The following is a 22,051-nucleotide window of genomic DNA, read 5'->3' as shown; positions in this document are numbered from 1 at the left end:
TTCAATAGAGCCACTAATTTAATTAATCAATTGCAGCAATTAATAAATTAAATTTATAAAAAAATCGAAATCAATTAATTATATTTTTTTTCCCATTAACTAATTAATTCTATAATTTATAAACTAATTAAAATCAAATTTTAATTTAATCAAATCAGATTACGAATTATTGCCTTCGATTGATGAAAAAATTAAACTAACCCACTACTTTTCAATCTAATTTTTTATCAATAAAAACTATATTCAAAATTAATCAAGAATATAAGAATAATAAAACTTGTTACTTGGACTTGCAAAATACAAATCTAAGGCAACTTCCTGTCCTATGATAGGAATAATTGATTAAGACTGTCCCAACTTGTAACGCCACGTAAATCAAAATATTAAATTAAGGTACAACATAAATAGTAAATATAGTTATTTATTCTTCTATGTCAACTTTCTTCTTTCATTTATTTAATTTAATAACTTCATAAATTATCCAAATTAAACTACTGTGACAAGAAACAAATGATTTCAATATAGATCTATGAAATTATATAGTCCATATAAATATCGTTGCCAAATCCTAAAAAGCCCAATATAATTCAAGAGGAGGGTTCAAATGCCTCCATTTTTTGTGCCTCCATCATGCCTCCATTTTTAAAAACTTAAATAACTCAAAATCTAAAACTTAAACATCAAAATAAAGCCGTTAGATGTGATCTATGTTATTTTCTCTATGTGCCCATAAAAAATTATCACATTTTGATTTTTCTTTTATGTGAATCAATAAGTTAAAAAATAAACGTCTAGAAATTATCCACATTAGTATACATTTTTACAAGCTCAAGATGACAACAAAAATAAAGTTGAAATGCCATAAATTTTTACACATGCATAGATAAAATGATATAGTTCATATCCAATGGTTTTATTTTTGACTTTTAAGATTTAAATTTTGAGTTATTAAAGTTTTTAAAAATGGAGGCATGATGAAGGCACAAAAAATGGAGGCATTTGAACCCTCCTCATAATTCAATTAGATATCGGCCAGTACAACTCTAATTTAAAATAGATAACCTCTCCAAAATAACCGTCTCCTGATCCAATTTGAGAACTTTTCGCTATATATATATATGATTAATTAAACCCTTTGCATATCTCTGTATCCTTCTCCGCCAAATCAACCACAGAAATTTAAAAAGTGAAGAAGGTTAGATATTTGATTACTTTCTTTCTGTCGTAAATAATTTCGTTTTTTTTTAAATATGCATATTCTTATTGTGCAATTAATTGCTTAAACTGGTTTGTGGTTTGATAATTCTTTTCTTTTATCTCTACCGATTTGCTTCTTCTGCTTTATACTTGTTATATAATATTTATACGACACTGATTTATTTGATAAGAATTTTGAGAGTTATATAAGTTTTAACAATTATTTATTTATTAGGAAATATTATCTTATTTGATAAAATTATCTTTGTTCTTTGTAACCGGTGGAAATTGTTAAGGATTTCAATAATTATGAGTTCTTAAAGTTTCATGATGTGTCAAATTTTAATTTGCCTTTAAATGATAATTAATTATAGTATATGAATAGTTAAAGATGGTCAGAAGTTGATTGTTTAGATTTTCTTAAACCACACCGAGTTACATCAAACTTTATGAAATTATTTTATTGGATTGTAATTTTTCGCCGATAACCCTAGAAATTATTTTATTTATTTACAAAGAACTATAGTCTAAAACTTATAAATAATATATACTTTTTATCTTGATAAATAAATTCCATTTCATGTATAATCTTAATCGATATCAACTTTGATATATGTACATACGTTCTGGTCATAAACTCCATTATATATTCTTTAATATATCATGAGAAATAAATTCAAATATAGGTACAAACGTTCTGGTCAGAATCAATTTTAATATATATGATCTTAGGGTAAAAATTATACTGCTTATACCTAGTTGTATAATCGGACAGATGTACTCAACTGTCGGTTTAGTGACAGACAAATGAAAATAAAATAAAACGTATAAATATTAATTTGGGAACCGTGTTATATGGTCTAGGTTTAAGTTCTGAAGTAAAGAGTGACGAAGAAGTGGTAGCGAACTACATCACAATAGCAGGTACGGGTTTTCTGGACCTTGTCAAATTATACATACCGTTTTGTATGCATATTATTTATTTAATTGTTTGGAATTGTGCATGTTGAATCGAACGATCCCTTTGGCTTGTTTAGAATTACAATAGGATTATTTCATATCGATCATAAGACTTGTAAGTAGGGTGTGTTGAGCATGATATCGTGTAGTGTTAAATGACGAACGTAAAAGGTAACGGATATGCTATAGGAAAGGGGCCAACATGTGTTGAATGCATGTTGGAATGTATACATTGGGTCTGGGTTCGACTAGACCCCTCGTCAACGTGGCGTTGGTTGGATTTCCCGTCACGGGTCAAGACCTAGCGTAGGGTGGATTCCCCGTCTAGTGAGAAGTCTTCCGTTGTTGGATGGATTTCCTAGCGGAGTGGCGGTCTTTCAGTGTTGGATGAATTTCCCACTGGATTGGCAAATAAATGGATTAACAGAAAACTTGAAAGATATTTAAAGAAGTGTGTGTGTGTTTTAAATATTGCATAACATGTGAGGATATAATATTTATATCCTATTTATAATAATAAGTAAATTTGACAAACTCCGAGACTTGAACTAAATCCCGTACTGAGAGACTGTTCGATCTCTCACCCGTTCCACTTTTATGTGGGTTCCAGAAAATTATGAAGCCGACGAGGAGTACGAATAGGAGATACACTGATCAAGAAGTCAACGACCTGACGGCTCAAGTATCTTTTTAATTTCTTTAGTTAAACTTTAAATTCTCTCTTTAGAAGTTGATACATTGACTAACATGGAAATTATCGGTTTGCTGGCCATATTTGTCTTGATCTCATGTTGAATGTGTTTCATGTACTTGAACTATTTGTGGTGTTAGAAGACTTTGTTTGACTTTTAAATATTGCATGAGTATTTATTATTGATAATGTATGTGATGTGCACACGCCTTACGTGTCATTACGTGACGGGTTGTCTCGGGGTGTGACACAACTTATGCTTATATTTCTCTGCCTGCGGGCACAACCGTGATAGAGATTGATGTAACTTTTTTTAACAATGATAGTGAAATAATATTTTTGCTATAAAAAAATATTTGATAAAAGTTGATTTTTTTGAATTATAGAGCTAAGAGAAATAGCAAGAGAGCATGTGAATTGTTGAATGATTTTCTTCAAATATCATGTGCTATTTATAAGCAAATAATATAGATATCAAACACTTTATACATTCATGACTATTTAAAATAATATTCATTGTATTACCGTTTCTTTTATTATTGGAAGAAATTGAACGGTAAAATTTTGAATGAAAATGAAACGGTCACATATATGAATGGATGGTAATCACATGCACGTATAAAAACGCAAAACGAAAATTGAATTTCATTGCTTCCACAAGCTGGTGCAAATTATTGTTAATTAATTCAATTGATTAAAATGAGTAAATGACACAGATTTAAAAATTGCATCAATGAGACCACGGACAGCTTGATATCTAACTCATAATTATTAATTAGTTCCATAATTCAGTTAAAACATTTTTTTTTGGATAAAAGTGACTTAACAAAACCGATTTCAGTACTCGAACAAAACCTACAAAGTTAGAAAATTTGGTACCAAACTGATACCAGTAAAACCCAACAGTATACAAGCATATGAACAACCATCTCGTTTTCCTATGAATATCTATCAAAAAACTACATAACATCAAACAACCTTCAAAAGAAACAACCTAAACACCACTAACAACTAGCCTATTAGCAGCTACTGAACTTCTTGGCTCTAACCCACTTATTTCTACTATGTTCTCCTATTGAAAATTATCGTCATTAAACTGACGTTCTAAACCACTTGTTCCAGCTACTCTCTCCTCCTGCAATAGAAAATTATCAAGGAGAACAGGTAATTGCAACACATCAGTAGGTAAAACTAATTATAATATAAGAAGAGTACCCCTTCCTTCGGATTTCACCTAAAATTGTGCTAAAGAAATAACTTGCACATCCTATAGATCTAAGAGAAGTATGAATTCCCTAAAAACAAAGCTTATTCCTTGTTAACCACATGACCCCAAGTATTACCCTCTCACAAGTTCGATCAAATACCAATCTTTAAAATGAATTAAAGCATCAATAAACTACAATTCTTCGATAGTCATAATATCAAACGTAAAGTTGTTACACTCAGCCATCCAATTCCAAATTGTTATAAAAAATGTACATTCAGTTAAAACATTAGTATTAAAATAAATTTTTATTTATATTAATTTTGAGTTTTCTAAAATAAAATTTCTAACAATTGGTACCAATGATTCTAAAAAACAAAAACAAAATTACATAGTCTTATGCGTACCTCACGAGAAAAAGACAAGACAAGACAAGACAAGCAGTTTAGAAAAATGTTGAAATCAAAGTCAAATCAAGTAGTCGTCAACGATTTCCAGACGTTTTTGAACAACAGAAGTAATTTATTTATGAATTTCGTTATCGAACAGTTGAATATTTCAGTAAACAAAAGTAAAATGATCTAGTATCAAAGGGAGACGATTGGAGACGAACACTACTAAAAGTCTACAACCCACCCGATTACCAAATTATTCTCTCACATGCGATGATTTTTATAGATTTTTTTAAGAAAAGTGCAACATGTATCTTGATCAGTGGTGTAAAAACGTCCGTTTAGATCTGGCTGATTAGTCATTGACAGCGGCGATCAAACCGTCACAAAGTTCTTTAACTAATCAGTCAATTATTTTCAATTATTTCTAACTAATTGTTTAACAGTATTCTGTCTGTTGATAAGTGCATATCGTTATTTACAACTCTGATCTATATCAAGTACAGGATAGTTCAGATTTACGCTAGAAGTTTCTTGTGCCGGAGGTGATAACATTTGATGATCACGAAATTTGTTTCAACTCTAACAAAACGTTCCTAAAAGAATTTTTTTTTGTCTGGAAAGAGACTATTTCAGAATTAGTTGAGAAGAAAATATTGATGAAATTTGAATATCGACAAAATTCGAAGATTGGAAGTTCGATAATCGGTCTTAAATTTTCCACTGGTCTTTCAAAGTGAGGCATTTCAAGTCAAAATGGATATATAACTAAAAAGTACGTAAAAACACCAGGGACTGGGAGTATGACTAAAAAATTTAGTCAAACTTATTTTTCGATTTTGTAATTTTGGTTCTGATATACTAATTCTCATTCTTTTCAAAACAAACTGTTTTCCGGTTTCAACCATTTAAATATCATATTTCAAGGCGAAAGAAAAAGAAAAAAAAAAGAATATATATATATTGTACATGTGATAAAATGTTATGATTTACCTTAAGTTGCAACATTTCCTATTAAGAAAATTATAAAACCTTGCAAATTGCAACAATCAATTTTTTTTTTTGTTTGAATGCAACAATCAATTTGGCAGTAGCAGTATAATACTATAATTCTCGTCCTTTGCTATAATTTACCCCAATGAATCTACATAGTAACCTGATTTCCTATAAAAAGAAAATGGACCCTATAAGTATTTTTTTTTTTTTATATAAACAAAGATGTATGCTAAAGTGCTAACTACCCTTGCACATGCAACCAGGTGTTCTAGGCAACCTATACACACTTCTGCCTCTGCCACGTGGGGTCACCCGTTGGTTCTCTTCAATCATATTTCTTACTCTTCTCTGGAATTCACCCCAATCAATGGCAGCATGATCTGTCAGAATCCTTGCAAATCTCTTCTTATTGGGTCTAAGGGTTGGGGCTTGACCCTGGCCATGATAAATCCTGTAGCCCGTTACCAGAGATGACAACTGACTTCCAGAGTCGGTCATAGCAAACACATCAGAAGATGCACATGCAATGAAGTCTAGAGCTGCTAGCTGAAATAAGTGCCCACCGACCAATTAAAGATCAATTGAAATAGTTCATTCATTTGTTTTATAGTTTATTAGGCATATTAGTATATTACCAATAAAATGTCATAGTATCATTTAAACCTCTGTAAAATGACAATAATTGTGCATATGCCTACAGCTGTAGACCAATGGTCATTATGAACACAAAAATATATAAATTAGAGTAGAACTAGGGTGCTCTTAAGCTTACCAAAGTTTTGGTGAGCTTAACTCTAAAACTCATCAAATCGATTTCAAATGACAAAACCGAACCGTTGAAACACGCCTACCTTACATGTGATGCATCTACATGTGAAATTTTTAAACATTCGAATTAATTTAGTATAAAGTCAAGCGGTCAAAAAACGTTCAAAAAATGAATGCACTAAAATTAATTTATTAACCTTCTAATTTTGACCGCTTGACTTTATACTAAATTAATTTGAATGTTTAAAAATTTCACATGTAGATGCATCACACGTAAGGTAGGCGAGTTTCAACGGTTCGGATTTGTCATTTGAAATCGATTTGATGAGTTTTAGAGTTAAGCTCACCAAAACTTTGGTGAGCTTAAGAGCACCCTAGTTCTACTCTATAAATTATTAAATTTTTATATCTACTAAGAAACACTTATTTTTTAACCTTTCAGTGTCAAACTCAATAGAACGGCTGTGGCCCCAACCAGCCCCCCCCCCCCCCCCCCCCCCCCCCCAAAATGTGCCCCTGAACCTGATACTGTACATGAACCCATCTACCGACACAAACACACAGAAATCTGATTACTTCAGTACCTGTGAGGAGAAATTTTTGAAAGGCTCGAGTTCTTCAGGAGAGAGAAGATCTTCTTTAGTGACTACATTTGGGAACAATTGCATGAAAGGTTGCAACCTAGATAAGCCACCATAAATATGGGAACCGGCTAGGTAGATGTACGTCTCACTTTTATATCCTAAAGACGACAGCATCAGTGCAGCCTCTTCAGGTGTTAGGGGGCACTTCCCGGAAATGCGTAGCTCTTCTGAGGAAATAGAGCTGTGGTATTTCCAGCCAAAAGAAAAGGGAAAAGGAAGAAGTAAAAAAAGAGAAACCGGAAAGTGAGAAATCAGAGAAACAGAACAAGAAGATAACAGGATATAGTTCCTTTTCTTCTTTGTTTAAAATTTTACAAAAAACCTTTATAAATTGGATGCTTGCTCCCCTACATTACCAACATTTGCCAAGTAGGTTGCATGATTGGTGAAATTTGACAATTATCCCTTGGTTATTATCCTTTAATGCCATTATAAACACATTAAAATTTAACAATTTCCATAATATGTTCAAAATATGGTTGATAAACATTAGAAATGCTGTAGTTATTGCTGATGTAAATTACCAAGGAATGCAATGGGCTTTCCTTGTATTCAACAGTTGTAGGGCCATGTTTATTACTACTATCTTTTGTAAATGCTTAATTGAGCCACAAAATAAGTTTCTAACCAAAATAAACACCAAAGAGATCTTCAATTGATTCCATGCCATGGCCCTTCAAGCAAACAACACATAATTGCAATTTGACTTACATGTTCTGAGTTCGCGCAATAAGAGTTGGAAAGTGCTCTTCCCGGTACATTTGCAACTCCCGCTTCTCTCTCTGTCCACCTCCAAAATTGCAAAGAGAATATGCCACCATATCCACCTCAAACCGCATGTGCAGAACTAGATACTTAACCGGCCTTGTTGAACTCCTATTTCTAATTGCAGGTTCATAAGTTGGCATGTATTTCCCAAATAATTGTTTGTCAATTTCTGTTAACTTTGACTCGTACTTGCGGATGCGTTGCACCAACAATGAGCCAAGTTTTTGGATTTTTGGCACAAATTTCAATGCATGAAAATTACACTTGCACCTTAGTCTCTGTTATTAGAAAAGGAGAGAAGTATAACTTTCCAAAATTGAATATATGATGTCTTCTACTACAATAAATAAAGAAGCAATTTGGCATTTTGGTCTATAATCCCAATATCTTACCATTTGATTCATCATCTTTCACTTTTTTTTTTTTTGGTTTGCATTTATTTTGAGTAGTTCAGGTTTAAACATCAGCATACAGCATAAAAGCTTCAAATGGGCCAGCTTGGTATGAAATAGGTTAGTTTTATGACAGGTAAAAACCAGTACTAGGATGTTATTTGGCATAGTTGTTTCTGTTTGTTAGATATAGTGCTTTAAACCAATTGAGGAGTGTTGTGGTATAATTACACAAATGAGCTACTTTTTGGTTGTTCTCTTCTTCATATAAAACTCTGCCCAACCATTTTAAAGCAACTTTTAGTAAATCATAAAACAAGCTGCTCATTATTTTAAAGCAGATAGGAAACACGTTTAGTTTATTATACAATTAAAAAAATACACCATTAAGGGAGGTGGATAGGTAGGAAGGGGTTGGCAGCATCCTTTTTGGTTACAGCTACTTCCACTTAAAGACATTTATTAGTCCTAAATTATGGCCAAACTAAAGGTTAGTATTTTATAATAGTACTTATAACAAGCCCTCCAATGAAAATTATACACAAACATAGTATAGAAATACAACAATAAAGATTAGGTATGTTGCACACAAGTAAAAGCCATTGGATTCTCACCTGAAGATGAGGAGGTAAAGGGTCAAAGCCCAGTCGATTGCCAAATCCAAGAAAATGAACTATGCCATTTTTTTGAAGTATGGGAAGTATAAAATCTATGTAATACGAAGGTGTAGCCTCTTTCATTATTTCCATATCAGTTATCTGCAATAGAGACGGGAAAAATAAAGACATGTAGAGATTTCTTTTGCTTGTCTTGTCCACAAAACCAATTTTTTTTACCTCAGTAACCACCACATATATTAATTGCAATTTGGACCCCCAAAAGAACTGAAATCAGTTTATTTATCCTTTTCAAAGCTCAGATCTATTTAACAATAGCTTTTTTACCTACTTGGCTACCAATTGCTTCAACATCTACAGCCTGGAGGTGAGATGGCAATTCTTTAACAATATCTACATCATTCTTCAAATACTCCAAGAAATACTCTTCCTGATAAATCTCACCAAACTGGCTGGGAGGAAAAAAATAGAAATTCAAATTTTAGTGTAAAACAAAGCAACAAGAAAGTCTCTCATGCTAAGTTGTCTTAGGTTTAATTTAAGAAAGAATTTGCCCCTTTTTACACTTGACTAAAAGGTTTGCTACTTACCTCATGAAAAATGCTTTTTGCATGTATTACTGGAAATTCACAAGAAGAAAACTGACCTAGCATCTTTCCACACGCTACTATAGAGAAACTTCGGCAGAACTAGAGTTGCATTCAGAAGAGATGCAGCTGCAACTGCATTGCATACCTGTTAAGAAAAGATTTGACATTACAAATAAGGGAAAAAGATGGGAAAAAGTGAGAAAAAATAATAGATCAATTTTGTGTGAAGGACTCACAGCAACTCTTTGTTGATTCAAACCACCATTTGCACTGACCAATATGTACCCATTATGCTTCTTTCCTTGTTCTGTTGTACATCCAATGATAAGTTAGAATTTTTACTACTGAAGCAGAAACAACAACCATACCACAACAAGTCTAACTAATAAATCCATAATTAAAAGGCACTAACTAATCCATTAATGATAAATTGGAAAAGGCCAACCAACATCAACAGAAAGAAATATGTTACCAGTAGCAGTTAGCATGGATCAAGTACAAACCTAATAGAATAGTAACAGAAAAACTAATATTTATTTTAGTTTTCTTTTTAATACCTAGAGAAATTTAAAAATCTAAAAATATTATGTTTTGTTACCGTGACTAGCAATATTTGTTTTGTCGGCACAAGGTATCCATTCAGGTGTCTGACCAGCAGACTCTTCCAACAATAGGAACTGCCCATCTGCAGTATTATTCTGTTCATAAAGAAAGATATGCAGTTTGTACAGATATGAGGGAGAAGGGGTTTTCTCTAAGTCCATAGTGACTCTGTAAATGAAATATTGGTTAATTAATTATCAATACAATACCGAGCATGATTGGTTCTATACCAAAATCAAAGAGCGCAATTATAGGTAGAAGCCCAATGGGAATGGCCTATATCCCCACCATATGGTATGATTGGTTCATAAATGCTGATAGGAACCATCTTATGAAACAGTAATGTAATGTCGTATGTTGTCAAATTAAGGCTACCTACCTTTGTAAGAGACGATGAAGAAGCCAAAGACAGGAGCCGGCCATACATAATAATTCCTGTCTCTTCTTGAATAAATCTTCGTCTGTCATCCTTCATAAATATGCATTAATCATTACAAAAGTTAGATGATAAATGAAATTAAGAAAGAAAGAAAGAAATATAACATAGATATGTTTATTGGTCTAGATTTACAAGCAGAAATACCTGTTAAAGAGAATAAGTAGATGCAAAAGTATTTCTCAGTTCTTGAGAAAAACAAAGGCAAAATTCTGAACAAATCACATTTACTATTGATGTAACTGTGTTTTCTTTTACTTTGCTTTCTGAACTTCATCATAATAAAGCTCCAAATATGAAACAAATTTAGACTCTGGTAAATTCATATAATTAATAAACAAAAAAGTAATAAACACTCACTTTTATTTTTTCATATGAAAATCTAAATTTAATATAGCTGGTTGTGTATCCAATCCCCATAGTAACATACATAGGTGAAAATTGCAAACCAAGCTAATTCGTACCTGTAGCTTGCTCGAAGGAAACTTAAAACAGTGAATAGCAGAAAATATCACAGAATCAAGTATGAGAAATGCTAAAATCAATCCAAGGGTGAAAACAAACAGCCCGAATTGCTTCCATATTTCCTTCTTTCTCTTCCCATGTGGCACAATCTTTGTTTTCCCATGATAATTCTTTCTATTAGAAAACATCTATCAATTGACCAAAAAACTAGTGTAACTCAGACAAAAACAGCCATAGTGAGTTGTTGCGGACAATCAGAGCTTTTGGGATTTTCCTCTCCTTCCTCTCTATAAGCAGGAGATCTGTTGGTGGAACCATGCACACCTAAGAGACCAACAACCCATTTGTTCTCTCTCTAGTCTCTACCTCGCTTTACCAATCAACCAAATCAAATAACAACATGATGAGTTGACCCGTTCAATTTTTTTTAAATATTTGGTCGTTGGAACATGGCAATCAAAGAAAGTAGAAAAACAACAGAAGCAACAACCCAGGACTAGAAAATTAAAATTGTAGGTTGGAACGTAACCAACGGGTTGATGGAGACCGATGACATAAGCTTCAGAAGCAACAGAGGAAACTTAAAAGAAAAAAGAAAAAAAAAATAAGGTTAGCCACCTGTTAGCGAACGAGGAGAAGCATCTAGCACCAAACCTGGTGGGGCGGGGGTATTTGATTAAGGTTTTGGTGTACCTTATACAGAGAGGAACTTCACTGAAGGTGTCGAACAGGTGGCGGGCTGAGAAGGAGACCGCGCGCGCGCGCGCCAGACATTTGGGAACTGGAGGTCTCCAGCAGGACCAGCACCAACTGCGAGGTCAACACTGAGATACTGTTAAGAAATGTTACTGCGTATCCTCTGCATTAACTCAAGAAGGAATCTTTTGAGTTAATACATCTGGACTGTCCGATAAGCTTTAAGATTCGTGCCAATTAAATCCACACTAATATTGAAGACCTCATGTTTTAGGCGAAGGCCGGATGGACTTCATTTACAATCGGACGGCCAATATGTATCAACCAAAAGATGCTCAATTTTCATGCAAAACTCAATAAATTTCTCGTTTCAGAATTATAAATTATACTGCTCATTAACACTCTATTGTTAAAAATATCAATCATTTGACTAGGGCTGTCAAAAAAGCTCGCGGCTCGTGGCTCGTCTCTAGCTCGCTCGCTAACAGCTCGCTCGGTAGTGGACCGAGCTGTTAACGAGCCAGCTCGGCTCAGGCTCGGGCCAAAATAAATGAGTTGAGCCAAGGGTCAGCTCGGCTCGTTAAGCTACAGTGAATTTAGGGTTTAGTTCCGTATAATTTTAAGTCCAGTCCCATTTTTAAAGACGCAATTATGCAAAATTGATATATTTTCAGTTTGGGAAGAAAGGATATGACTTTAGTTGCTTGAAGATGTGCCTGCTGGACAATTTCTTAAATTTTTTGAATGAGATTTCTTATTTTTTTTATTTTTGAATTTGTATAATAACAGCCCAATAAAGCCCAACGAGCCAGCTCGTCAGCTCGTGCTGGCTTGTCACAAGCTGAGCCAGGGGTTTTGGCTCGGGTGACCTAAGTCCAGCTCGCTCGGTCCAGGCTCGGGCCAAAATAAACGAGCTGAGCTAAGGCCCAGCTCGGCCCGAGCCAGCTCGTTTACAGCCCTACATTTAACTTCTTTTTTTCTCTCTACACAAAATTTTCTCAAGAAATCATTAATTAAAGTATGAATTGAAACCATAATTTTCAAAGCAAGAATTCTCTACAAATCCAAATGGACTGGATTTGGTGCTATGAAAACCCTTATTAAAATTATTCACCAAACACTTGCTCCATAACTACACAGCATATTTCTTTATTTAAGATTGCCATGATGCCATCCCACATTCGCTCACATATCCAACCTCATGTCACAAGTTTTGAAAAAAATTTAGTTACCACCTCAATAATTTAAAATTCTGACATTATCATCATTTTACAAAAATATCAAATTTTACCACGTACGCAGACCCAATCTGCGCAGACTTGGTTTGTACACCGTTAATTATTACTTTTTAACTTTAGGTTAGTTTTGATCAGATTTTATTTATTTTAGATCTTGCAGTTGTTTTGATGATAACTATTAGTAATCATGTAATCGTGACTGCTATGAATAATTTGATAAAAGTCGCTAATATCATAATAATACGATAGATAATAAAAGCAAAATATAGTCACTAATATCAAAATATAAGTCTCTAATATCAAAATAATAACAACAAATGTTCATAATACGCGATATAAGAGAAGAGGCGATCATAAGTGAAGTTCTATTTTTCAATTGAAGTTGTAATTTTTTTAGGTTTTATTTATTAGTTACATTGCAGTATAATTTGTAGTAATTTTTAATTCAAATTTAGTACAAATTTTTATTTATTAAACATTTGCGTCTAATTTGAATTCTATTTTCTAATTAAGTTCAGGTCTATAATTTATTCATCTAATATAATGCGAATATATAATTTCAAATATAACATAACATAAAAAAAAACAAGTGAAAACATATAATTCTAACTAAACACAACATAAACACAGACAGAACATAAGAAAAACCATTTGGTAAGCAGACCACGTGCTAAAATCTGAATTTGTTTTTGTCAAAATAGTGGCACTGTCAGAATATTGAATTATTGAGATGGTAACTAAAAAAAATTCCGATCACAGTTTAATGTTGTCCAGATTGAGATGGAACAAACAATGACACAGCTCCCTGTGATTGTAGAATTCATAAAAAAGAGGAAGGTTTTAATACCTCATTTTTTTTGATACCTCATATTTTATATTTTTATTTTCTTCATATTTAAAATCTAAATTGTCGATCCGAACCGTTCAACATAATATCCATACTAAAATATGGTTAGGGATGAAATTTTATAATTTTTGAAATTTTTTTACTATTTTTTAAGATGGGTAGAAAATCACTGTTTTTTGAACGGTTCAAAAAAAGTGATTTTGTACCTATCTTAAAAAATAGCAAAAAAATTTCAAAAAATATAAAATTTCATCTCCATGCATATTTTAGTATAAATATTTTGTTGAACGGTTCGGATCGACAATTTGGACTTTGAAAACGAAAATATAAAATATGAGGTATAATGAGGTATGAAAAAAAAATGAGGCATTGGAACCCTCCATAAAAAAAGTAGATATTGTTAATGACCAGGAAAAAGTTTACGTGAGAAAAAAAGAAAAAAAAAAGGAAAAAAAAGGAAAAACAACCCTAGTTTGAATCAGTGGTGTAAATAACTGTATGCAGCTGTCGGACAGATAGAGTACCGTCAGACAATTAATCGAAAATAATCAAGAATAATCGGTTATAATCAGAAATAATTGGCTATAATTGAAAATAATCGACCGATTAATCAGATAAAATCCATGACGGTTTGATCACGATCAACGACTAATCGGCCTAAACGGTTTTTTACAACACTGGACTTTGAATAGACCCGATTAAGCTTTTAATGTACACACTTTTCAGTTCGTCGGATCTATAACTGACGGCCCATATTTTAAAAATCAAATGAAATTTTAGGTTCTTTTCATCATATCCGTTCGGTAAGAACTGATCTGACCGGTCCGATCAAAAGTAAACGGCCCAAAATATCCTGAATTACTGCTATTCTAGAAGAAAAGAAGCGCAAAAAACAATCAAAAAAAACTTTTTCTTCTCCAGTCGTTTATTGTGCTTAAACCCTTCCGAGCCGCCGTGACCACTGCCGTTGCGTCTCCTCTTCCAATGGCACATCTACGGTTACTTCGTCACCATTCTCTTCATTGCAATTACAATCTCTCTCTTCTCCGTTTGATTTCTCCCTTCTCATCCTCTTCAGCTCCGATCGAACCTGTCGGCTACCCTGTCAAATCTAAAGACCCTAGTGAAGAAGAAATTACCCAAAATCAGGAGCAAACTCAAGAGCTGTCTCCTTCCAGTTCTGATCCATCAGCAAATCCTGATGATCCACGTGTCCAGCAATGGCCGGAAGCCTCACGGACATGGACCCGGGAGGAAGCACGATTCGTCAAGGATACACCTGTTATAACTCCTGTAAGAATATTATTGCTTGTTTCTACTGGTAATTACTTGTCTCAACCAGTGATTTCCTCTATTAGAACTTAAGCTGTCACTGCGACACATGAGATGCTTTAAGAGGCAATTCCTCAAACAATGTGTCACTCAACAACTTTCGATTTTTTTGTAGCAGACACTGTTAAATGTCAACACCAGATATAATTCAATACCTTGCCTTACTGTTATTGGAGTGCCACTCTGTACCAGAAAATAACCTTTATGTTTTGATTGGCTGAAATGGGTAAATGACAGGTGGCTTACGCAGCCAAGGTGGCTCCATTGCCAGAAGATAGGAAGGAAGAAAGAGAAGAGGCGAGTGAAGAAAGAGAGAGAGAGGAGGCACAAGAACAGCTGAAGAGAGAAGCTAGGAGAATAGAATATGATGTACGAGCGAGGAGACATATTTTTGGGCTACAAGAGGAAGAGAAAATACCTTACCCGACATTAATCAGAGCTGAGAAAAAGCCTCAAAAAGTCACTATCGATCTCGTGGAGGCCATAAGACTAGTTAAGGTTGGTCTTTAGATTTTTTTTTTACAAGGACAAATGCATTAGGTATTGGTCATTATTGCTCAATTGGTAGTTAGCTCCATATATGGTTCCCCTACCAAGTTAATCCTTAGGTTTTTTTTCATGGTGCTTGCTCAATCAGTGTTTATTTGGGGCTTAATTGGTCAAGGATAATATTTGGGGTTTAATTAGGGTTTTGTTGCGCAATCTGAAGTTAATAAGCTTAGTTGAACCTGAATGCCATTTGTGTTCCATGCCAATCATGTCAGCTACATTTACGAACCTATTACTGGCAAAAAGTTCAAGGATAGTTTTCTTTTGTTTTTATTATATTGATTAACACTCTTTGCTTATAATGTCATCTCAAATTGCTAATATTTTGTGGTACATATGTAATCAATGTTATTATGTTGAAATCGCCAAGAGAATTATAATGTAGTTTTGTTCTGCTTCTTCCAAAAAAAATATGTGTGACTAATGCGAAAGACTTTACCAAAACAGATATTTTTTTGAACAATGTCTTCACTTTTTATTAGGCAAATTCAAAGCGTAATTTTATTGAAACGGTTGAGGCTCATGTTAATTTGGGTGTTGATCCAAAGCGTGGTGACCAGGTTGGTACTCTTTACTTTTACCATATTGAATGACAAACTCATGATTATTTTTCTTTTTTGCCACTATAATTTTGCTTTTCTGTAACATTTTGTTTGTTTATTTTTTTACCATAAGTTTTTGTTTTGGTGTAGATGGTACGTGGTGCACTAACACTTCCACATGGCACTGGCAAGGTACGTCAATGCACTTACTACTCTTTAAGTTTGTAATCGAATTCTGGAAAAAAATTACTCATAGCTTTGAATCAATCAAAGACTGTTAGAGTTGCGGTATTTGCTGAAGATGCAGCAGCTGAAGAAGCTAGAGCTGCAGGAGCTGATGTTGTTGGAGGTGATGAACTCATAGAGGAGATACGAACTGGTACATGACTATTAAATCCAATCTGAAATGTTTCACGAAAATAGATTTTGCAATTCTTAGTTGTTTTTATTCTCAAAATTTTCCTCTTTAAGAGTTAAGTTTTACCTCGATAAGCTGACTATTGGATCATTTATATATGGGGGTGCCAAGATTAAACAGAAAGGTGGCATGTCTGCTCTAAGTCTGTTAAGAGAACCAAATAGGCCTGAAATGAGCTTATTTGGGTATAATTTTTGTAATACAACCCATTACTAATCTATGTAAATCTGAGAGTGGAATTTGTGTGGATACGAAAAAATATCCTTGTGTTCTCATTTATGCATGATCTGTCCTGTCTTATATTTTGTTTAGAGTTAGGTTTAAGCTAATCCATGTTTGAAAATTGATAGGTGGTGGCAAACTGAACTTTGATAAATGCATAGCAACACCAATGTTTATGCCTCGCCTCTCTAAGGTTTGTACCTCAAGCCTATTTATTTCGTTTGACTTATTTGCAGTTAACTTGCAGAACTATGTTTTTTAAAGCACATTCCCATTGACTAATATTTTTTTTTATTTTTAAGTACTTCTCTCATTCATATTTATTTTTATTTTTACAGGTTGCTAGAATCCTGGGCCCACGTGGTCTCATGCCGAACCCAAAAGTGAGCTCTTCGATTCATTGTTTCTATTCCATCACATAATTAGTCCTTTATTGTTTACATGAATAAAGTATTTTTCTTATGATAATTACTAAAGTTTTCTGGTACCTGTCTAACATGTAATAGCTAGGGTCTGTGACTAGTGATGTTTCTAATGCTGTGAAAGCTGCAAAGAGTGGCCGAATTGACTTTAAAATTGACAAGACTGCCATTGTTCATGTTGGCCTTGGCAAGGTAAACATTTCTTTGACACCCTTCCTTTTTGCTGTTTAGAATGGCAAAGAAACTTGATCAGTGAGCGGATGAGTATTAACTATTAAAGATACTTCTGTTTTTATTGGTTGGACCATCTTCTTTTGTAATAAAATTATATGCTTCTATAATTGCATAATTTTTTTCTTTCCTATGGAAGGTGAATTTCTCTGCGGAAGTTTTGCGTGAAAATATAGGAGCCTTTGTTAATGCCCTTTTGGTTGCAAAGCCTGCTGGCTTAAAGAAGAGTAAGTAACCTTTACATTGTCTTTTACTTATTTTGTGTGTTCGACTTATATTTTATTGCTTAGTAATAACTGTCTATACTCCTTTTACTTTGCTTGTAGCTTCTAAATATGCGGGTTATGTGAAGAATTTTACACTAAGCAGCACGGTGAGTACAATGTTTTTACTTAACTAATTGTTATCCTGTTTTTACATCTCATTTTCTGGTCGCAAAATCATCTACGTCTTTTCTGTACTAGTTGGTATTTACACAGTTTCAAATGCAGTGTCTTGTTTGTGCTGTAACAATTTAATTTTTCTTACCAGATGGGACCTGGATTCCCTGTGACAATACAGTCTCTCAATGCTGCTGCTGACCACTACAAACTTCAAGTCAAATAATATTCTAAGAATGCAACATGTGGCAATAACCTTAAGCTAATTATTGCTTGGTAAAAAATGGGGAAGTTGCTATGTTGCTTTCAATTTTGAATACTCTTCTGGGTAGCATCAGTTCATATTCTTATTTTTTTTTATCTTTTAAACCTCACAAAAGTTGTATGTGAACTTTCCCGAGCTTTTAGGTTACCTTTATAAAATTTGTTTGATATATCAACTGTATCGCAGTGTAATTGAGGACTTGAGGTGATTAGTTTTAAATAAAGGAAGTTTATGATTTCAGTGAAGCTGGCAGACAATTAATAACAAAAGGACTGTTGTTTTCTTTTTATTTGATATATAGGACTTGGCTACGGTGCTATGGGTAGCTAAGAGGTCTCCCGTGCTACGGCTCAATATTCGACTTTTCAAAATTCTAACGGTCGATCCGAACCGTTCATCTTGTTCTCCATATTAATATGTGCTTGGAGACCAAATTTTACATTTTTTGGAAATTTTTTACTATTTTTTTAGATTTATTGAAAATCGCTGTTTTTCAGACAAATCTGGACCATAAAAAACAGCGATATTCAATAAATCTAAAAAAATAGTAAAAAATTTCCAAAAAATGTAAAATTTGGTCTCCAAACACATATTAATATGGAGAACAAGATGAACGGTTCGGATCGACCGTTAGGATTTTGAAAAGTCGAATATTGAGCCGTAGCACGGGAGGCCTCTTAGCTACCCATAGCATATTAGCCAAATCCTTGATATATATTTATATATTTAATTTTGGATGAACGTGTTACTGTAGCGTCACAGTAATGCTACAGTAAAACCGCTATCCACTGTCGCCTGATCCATATCTAGTGACTAAAAATTAATTTCTTGCAGAATCTGATTTTCTGGTACGAAATTATCATTTATGCAAGTTGTGAAAAAATGGACAACAAGATTGGGAAAAATTCTAATATTAATTCTAAGCTATTTTGAGTGGTATGTTATTGAAATAAAAATTGCGATGCATAGCAATTGTGTTTTTTTAGAATCTTGTTCCATATTAATTATCATCTTCTCTTAAGTGGGTTAATTAAAGTTTGAAGTGGTGCAAATTGCTGAACTGATGGTAAATTCAACCTAAATCAGGATATTTGGATGCATATGTTAGATAATTTACAAATTAGTTTGATAATTTGGTTTTCATTACTTATTTGGGGCAGGGACAATATGGTATGTCTTCTCAAATTTTGCAGGAAATTGTACTTATTATATCGACAACATACCTGCTCTAAGGAACATACCAGAAAGGATCAAAGAATAGTAATTAGCTTTTTATTTTTCCAAGAATAATAGCTTACTAATGTGCATCAGAATGAGATGTTTGCTCAATACAACTAATAGTCTCATGGATAAAAGAAAAGTTGAGGGGAGATTGATGGGTGTAAAAACTGTTATTATTTTTTAATAAGGTGTCAGTAATATAGTTCATTAATATGAAACGGGCTTCTAGCCTTTAAGGGCCTTGTTCATTAAAATTAAAATTAAGGGCATTGTTCATTAATATGAAACGGGCTTCTAGCCTTTTTTCCAAAAGAAAAAATTGAAGGGCCATGTGTTAAGTGATTACAGTGAGCCTTAACTTTCATTTATTTCCTTTTAGTTTCACCTTAATTATTGTCATATAGCACTATGTATCAATTTCAAAAAGCTTATTATATAGTTCCTCCAACTTTAGTCTGAGCTTAATTATACTCTTTTAAGCAGTAAAAAGGTTACTTTACCATTGATCTTGATATTGAAATCACTTGCAGCCTCAAATTAAGAGCTTTTGTTCTTACATGCAATGCAGGACAAGTTATTCAATTGTTTGGGCTATGTGCCCAACGCACAAGACATGGACTAGACATGCGAATCTGTGCTACATTCGTCCACATTGCTCAAGCAGTATACGAAAAGGACTGCCATTTTGGGTATCATTACTTTTTACTTTTTCCCCTTTTGTGAAGGAATTTAGGCCCAATAACGGGCCTAATTTTACTCTAACATAGTTCATAACAAATGGTCCACAATGAGCAGGCCCTTGTCGTCTATATATTGTGTCAAATTTCTTAAATTTATATTAACTGAAGTTAGGAAGCTGGCTTGGTCTGAGCTCGTTTTTTTTTTTTTTTTTCCTACCCCCCTCAAAAATCGGAATTAAATGAATACCATCCGAAAAATTGGATTTCAGATTCCACCACGTTCGTATCATGGATCTGCGGACGGATTGCCAATCCGTTCGCATAATGGATCTGCGGATTGACCCGTTCGCACAGTGGATATGCGGATTGACCCGTTCGCACTGTGGATATGCGGACCGACCCGTTGGTTTTCATTGCTACCATATTTCCAAATATGACAAAAGAGAGTCCGCGTGATCCATGGTGCGAACGGGTCGGTTCGCATATCTATGGTGCGAACGGGTCGGTTCACATATCCACTGTGCGAACGGGTCACTCGAGCGGGTCAGTCGCAGATCCATTACGCGAACGGGTTGGCGATCCGTCCGCAGATCCATGATGCGAACGTGGCAGAATCTGAAATCCGATTTTTCGGGTGATATTTATTTAATTCCGATTTTTTAGGGTGGTAGGAAAAAAAAAACGGGGTCTGAGCTAGGCCCTAGCTCGGTTTGTTAATTCTGGACCAAGCTACAGCCGAGTGAGCTGGACCTAGGGCATCCGAGTTAAAACCTCAGTTTGAAATCGTGACAAGCTAGCCCGAGCTAGCTTGCGAGCTGACAAGCTGGCTCGCTGGGTCTAGCTGCATCTTGTTTTAAGAAGAAAATAAATTCTAAATTTTTTTTTGATCGAGCTAAACCGAGTTAGACAGTATAAAATGCATACAAATTCACAAATTGATGTCTAGCCAAGCTAGTCTCCAGCTTGAACTCGTTAATTCTGGACCGAGCTAGTGACGAGCTGGCTCGTTAACAGCTCGATCCAGTAACGAATGAGTTAGGTGTGAGTCACGATCGAGCCACGAGTTAAGAGCTTTTTTTGCCACCCCTAACTGGAGTAGGTTTCTATTAAAGTTTTGATGTTCATCTATAATCTTTACTAGCAAATTCAATAAAGAAAAGAAAGTGGAAAGATAGACGATGTCAGCAAAAGCAGATTATTTTCAAATTTTCTCTGTTGCCATGATTTGTCTGTCACTTTCAAAGCACTGAGCAGGTTCAGATATTTTTTGGGCCTTTTTCTCAAGGCCTCTGGCACCCTTGAATTTCACCGAGTAAGCTAGAAAAAATGGAGCATTTCATCCCCAAAATACAAAATAGTAGTTATTAACTTTGTGGTTGTTTAGTTCTAAATTTTGTATTTCATGCACATGCGGAGCGTAATGCCTATATAATATTGTTGTAAAAATATTATAATATTGATAAGAGGTAATCCACATCGTTATATATTTTTTATTTTTTTATGAATGAATCATTGTAAAAAAAAATAAAAAATACTGTGAAGGACGAGAAATGATACTAGAAAAGAATTCTAAAATAATAATTAACAGAGAAAAAAAGAAGTCCATAGTTAAGGTGCAAAAAGGAAAAAAAAAAAAAAAAGGTAGTGTGTGTCGCCGTATCGGAACCGCTTTCCATGGATTGTTCCTACCAGCCAAACAAAGCTTAGTGTCGAAAATTCACTAGTTGTCACTTGTCAACGATACTCTACAAACAACTGTTCATACCAGCCCAGCAAACAACAATACTTTTCGATAATAAAGATGACTGGTTCTTTGTGGAGTATGGTTGACAATTACACCTTGTTTGGATGGAGAGTAGAGGAAGGGAGGGACTGGAAAGAAAATGAAACTTTCCTACGTGTTTGGTTGACAAAATTATGTCGGAGGTAAAGGGTATAAGAAGTGAAATGTTTGACCTTATATCATTCTAATCAATATAATCAATATAATCGGTTTTTCTTCTAATTTGAAGTGTAACGGATGAAATTTTTTTTTATTGTAAATATTTTTAGAAAAAATAACACAAATGACAAATTCCATATCTTTATATAATTTCCATACAAGTTTTTTATCACAATCCTACAACAGCCACTAAATTTTTTATTAACCTTCTAAGTTTTACTCAATTAAATAAAAAATAAGACGGAAAGAAAAATTAAATTGGTCATGGCACATCACGAGATCAAAAAGTTACGGTACGACACGACACGGCACGTTTTTTGACTCATACCTCACGTAGTGG

General features: G+C 33.9%; 2 protein-coding genes and 2 long non-coding RNA genes across 8 annotated transcripts; 3 read left to right on the top strand and 1 right to left on the bottom strand.

Moving 5' to 3' along the window:
• Nucleotides 1-5,293: 5,293 nt before the first annotated feature.
• Nucleotides 5,294-5,652, top strand: LOC144571563 (uncharacterized). The gene is made up of 2 exons (XR_013517531.1): nt 5,294-5,511; nt 5,542-5,652. It is a non-coding gene; the product is annotated as an uncharacterized LOC144571563 (long non-coding RNA).
• On the bottom strand, nt 5,639-11,559 carry LOC144571561 (O-fucosyltransferase family protein). 5 transcript variants are annotated; one of them, XM_078320897.1, is made up of 11 exons: nt 11,420-11,435; nt 10,726-11,306; nt 10,205-10,294; nt 9,821-9,993; nt 9,459-9,529; nt 9,279-9,367; nt 8,964-9,084; nt 8,630-8,773; nt 7,567-7,901; nt 6,796-7,036; nt 5,639-5,989 (listed from the first exon to the last, which is right to left on the bottom strand). In XM_078320897.1, exons 3-11 carry the CDS (start codon nt 10,291-10,293, stop codon nt 5,681-5,683), a joined length of 1,572 nt encoding a protein of 523 aa, XP_078177023.1. In that variant the 5' UTR covers nt 10,294; nt 10,726-11,306; nt 11,420-11,435; the 3' UTR covers nt 5,639-5,680. The 5 variants fall into 5 exon arrangements, with proteins under 5 accessions (XP_078177023.1, XP_078177022.1, XP_078177025.1 ...); XM_078320896.1 differs by having other exon boundaries at nt 9,821-9,920; XM_078320899.1 differs by lacking the exon at nt 10,726-11,306 and having other exon boundaries at nt 9,821-9,920; nt 11,345-11,559.
• On the top strand, nt 6,948-7,382 carry LOC144571564 (uncharacterized). The gene is made up of 2 exons (XR_013517532.1): nt 6,948-7,076; nt 7,128-7,382. It is a non-coding gene; the product is annotated as an uncharacterized LOC144571564 (long non-coding RNA).
• Nucleotides 11,560-14,410: 2,851 nt separating the features above from the next.
• LOC144571778 (Ribosomal protein L1p/L10e family) lies at nt 14,411-18,137 on the top strand. The gene is made up of 11 exons (XM_078321155.1): nt 14,411-14,800; nt 15,077-15,337; nt 15,871-15,948; nt 16,081-16,122; nt 16,204-16,309; nt 16,699-16,763; nt 16,909-16,953; nt 17,077-17,184; nt 17,363-17,450; nt 17,550-17,596; nt 17,755-18,137. The coding sequence occupies exons 1-11, from the start codon at nt 14,492-14,494 to the stop codon at nt 17,827-17,829; spliced, it is 1,224 nt and encodes a 407-aa protein (XP_078177281.1). The 5' UTR covers nt 14,411-14,491; the 3' UTR covers nt 17,830-18,137.
• The last annotated feature ends 3,914 nt before the right edge of the window (nt 18,138-22,051 follow it).

The sequence above is a fragment of the Carex rostrata genome, chromosome 19 (assembly GCF_964058835.1).
Source record: "Carex rostrata chromosome 19, lpCarRost1.2, whole genome shotgun sequence".
In the NCBI taxonomy this organism is placed as follows: domain Eukaryota; kingdom Viridiplantae; phylum Streptophyta; class Magnoliopsida; order Poales; family Cyperaceae; genus Carex; species Carex rostrata.
The sequence above is the reverse complement of the archived record's forward strand: the minus strand, read 5'-3'. Positions and strand labels throughout refer to the sequence as shown.

Coding starts and splice junctions, on each gene's coding strand:
- LOC144571778 (XM_078321155.1), top strand. CDS start 14,492: ATGGCACATCTACGGTTACTTCGTCACCATTCTCTTCATTGCAATTAC. Junction 15,338..15,870: donor AGGCCATAAGACTAGTTAAG/GTTGGTCTTTAG, acceptor ACTTTTTATTAG/GCAAATTCAAAGCGTAATTT. Junction 16,954..17,076: donor GTCTCATGCCGAACCCAAAA/GTGAGCTCTTCG, acceptor AACATGTAATAG/CTAGGGTCTGTGACTAGTGA.
- LOC144571561 (XM_078320896.1), bottom strand. CDS start 10,914: ATGTTTTCTAATAGAAAGAATTATCATGGGAAAACAAAGATTGTGCCA. Junction 9,921..10,204: donor CTTCATCGTCTCTTACAAAG/GTAGGTAGCCTT, acceptor CTTTATGAACAG/AATAATACTGCAGATGGGCA. Junction 8,774..8,963: donor TTGAAGCAATTGGTAGCCAA/GTAGGTAAAAAA, acceptor TCTCTATTGCAG/ATAACTGATATGGAAATAAT.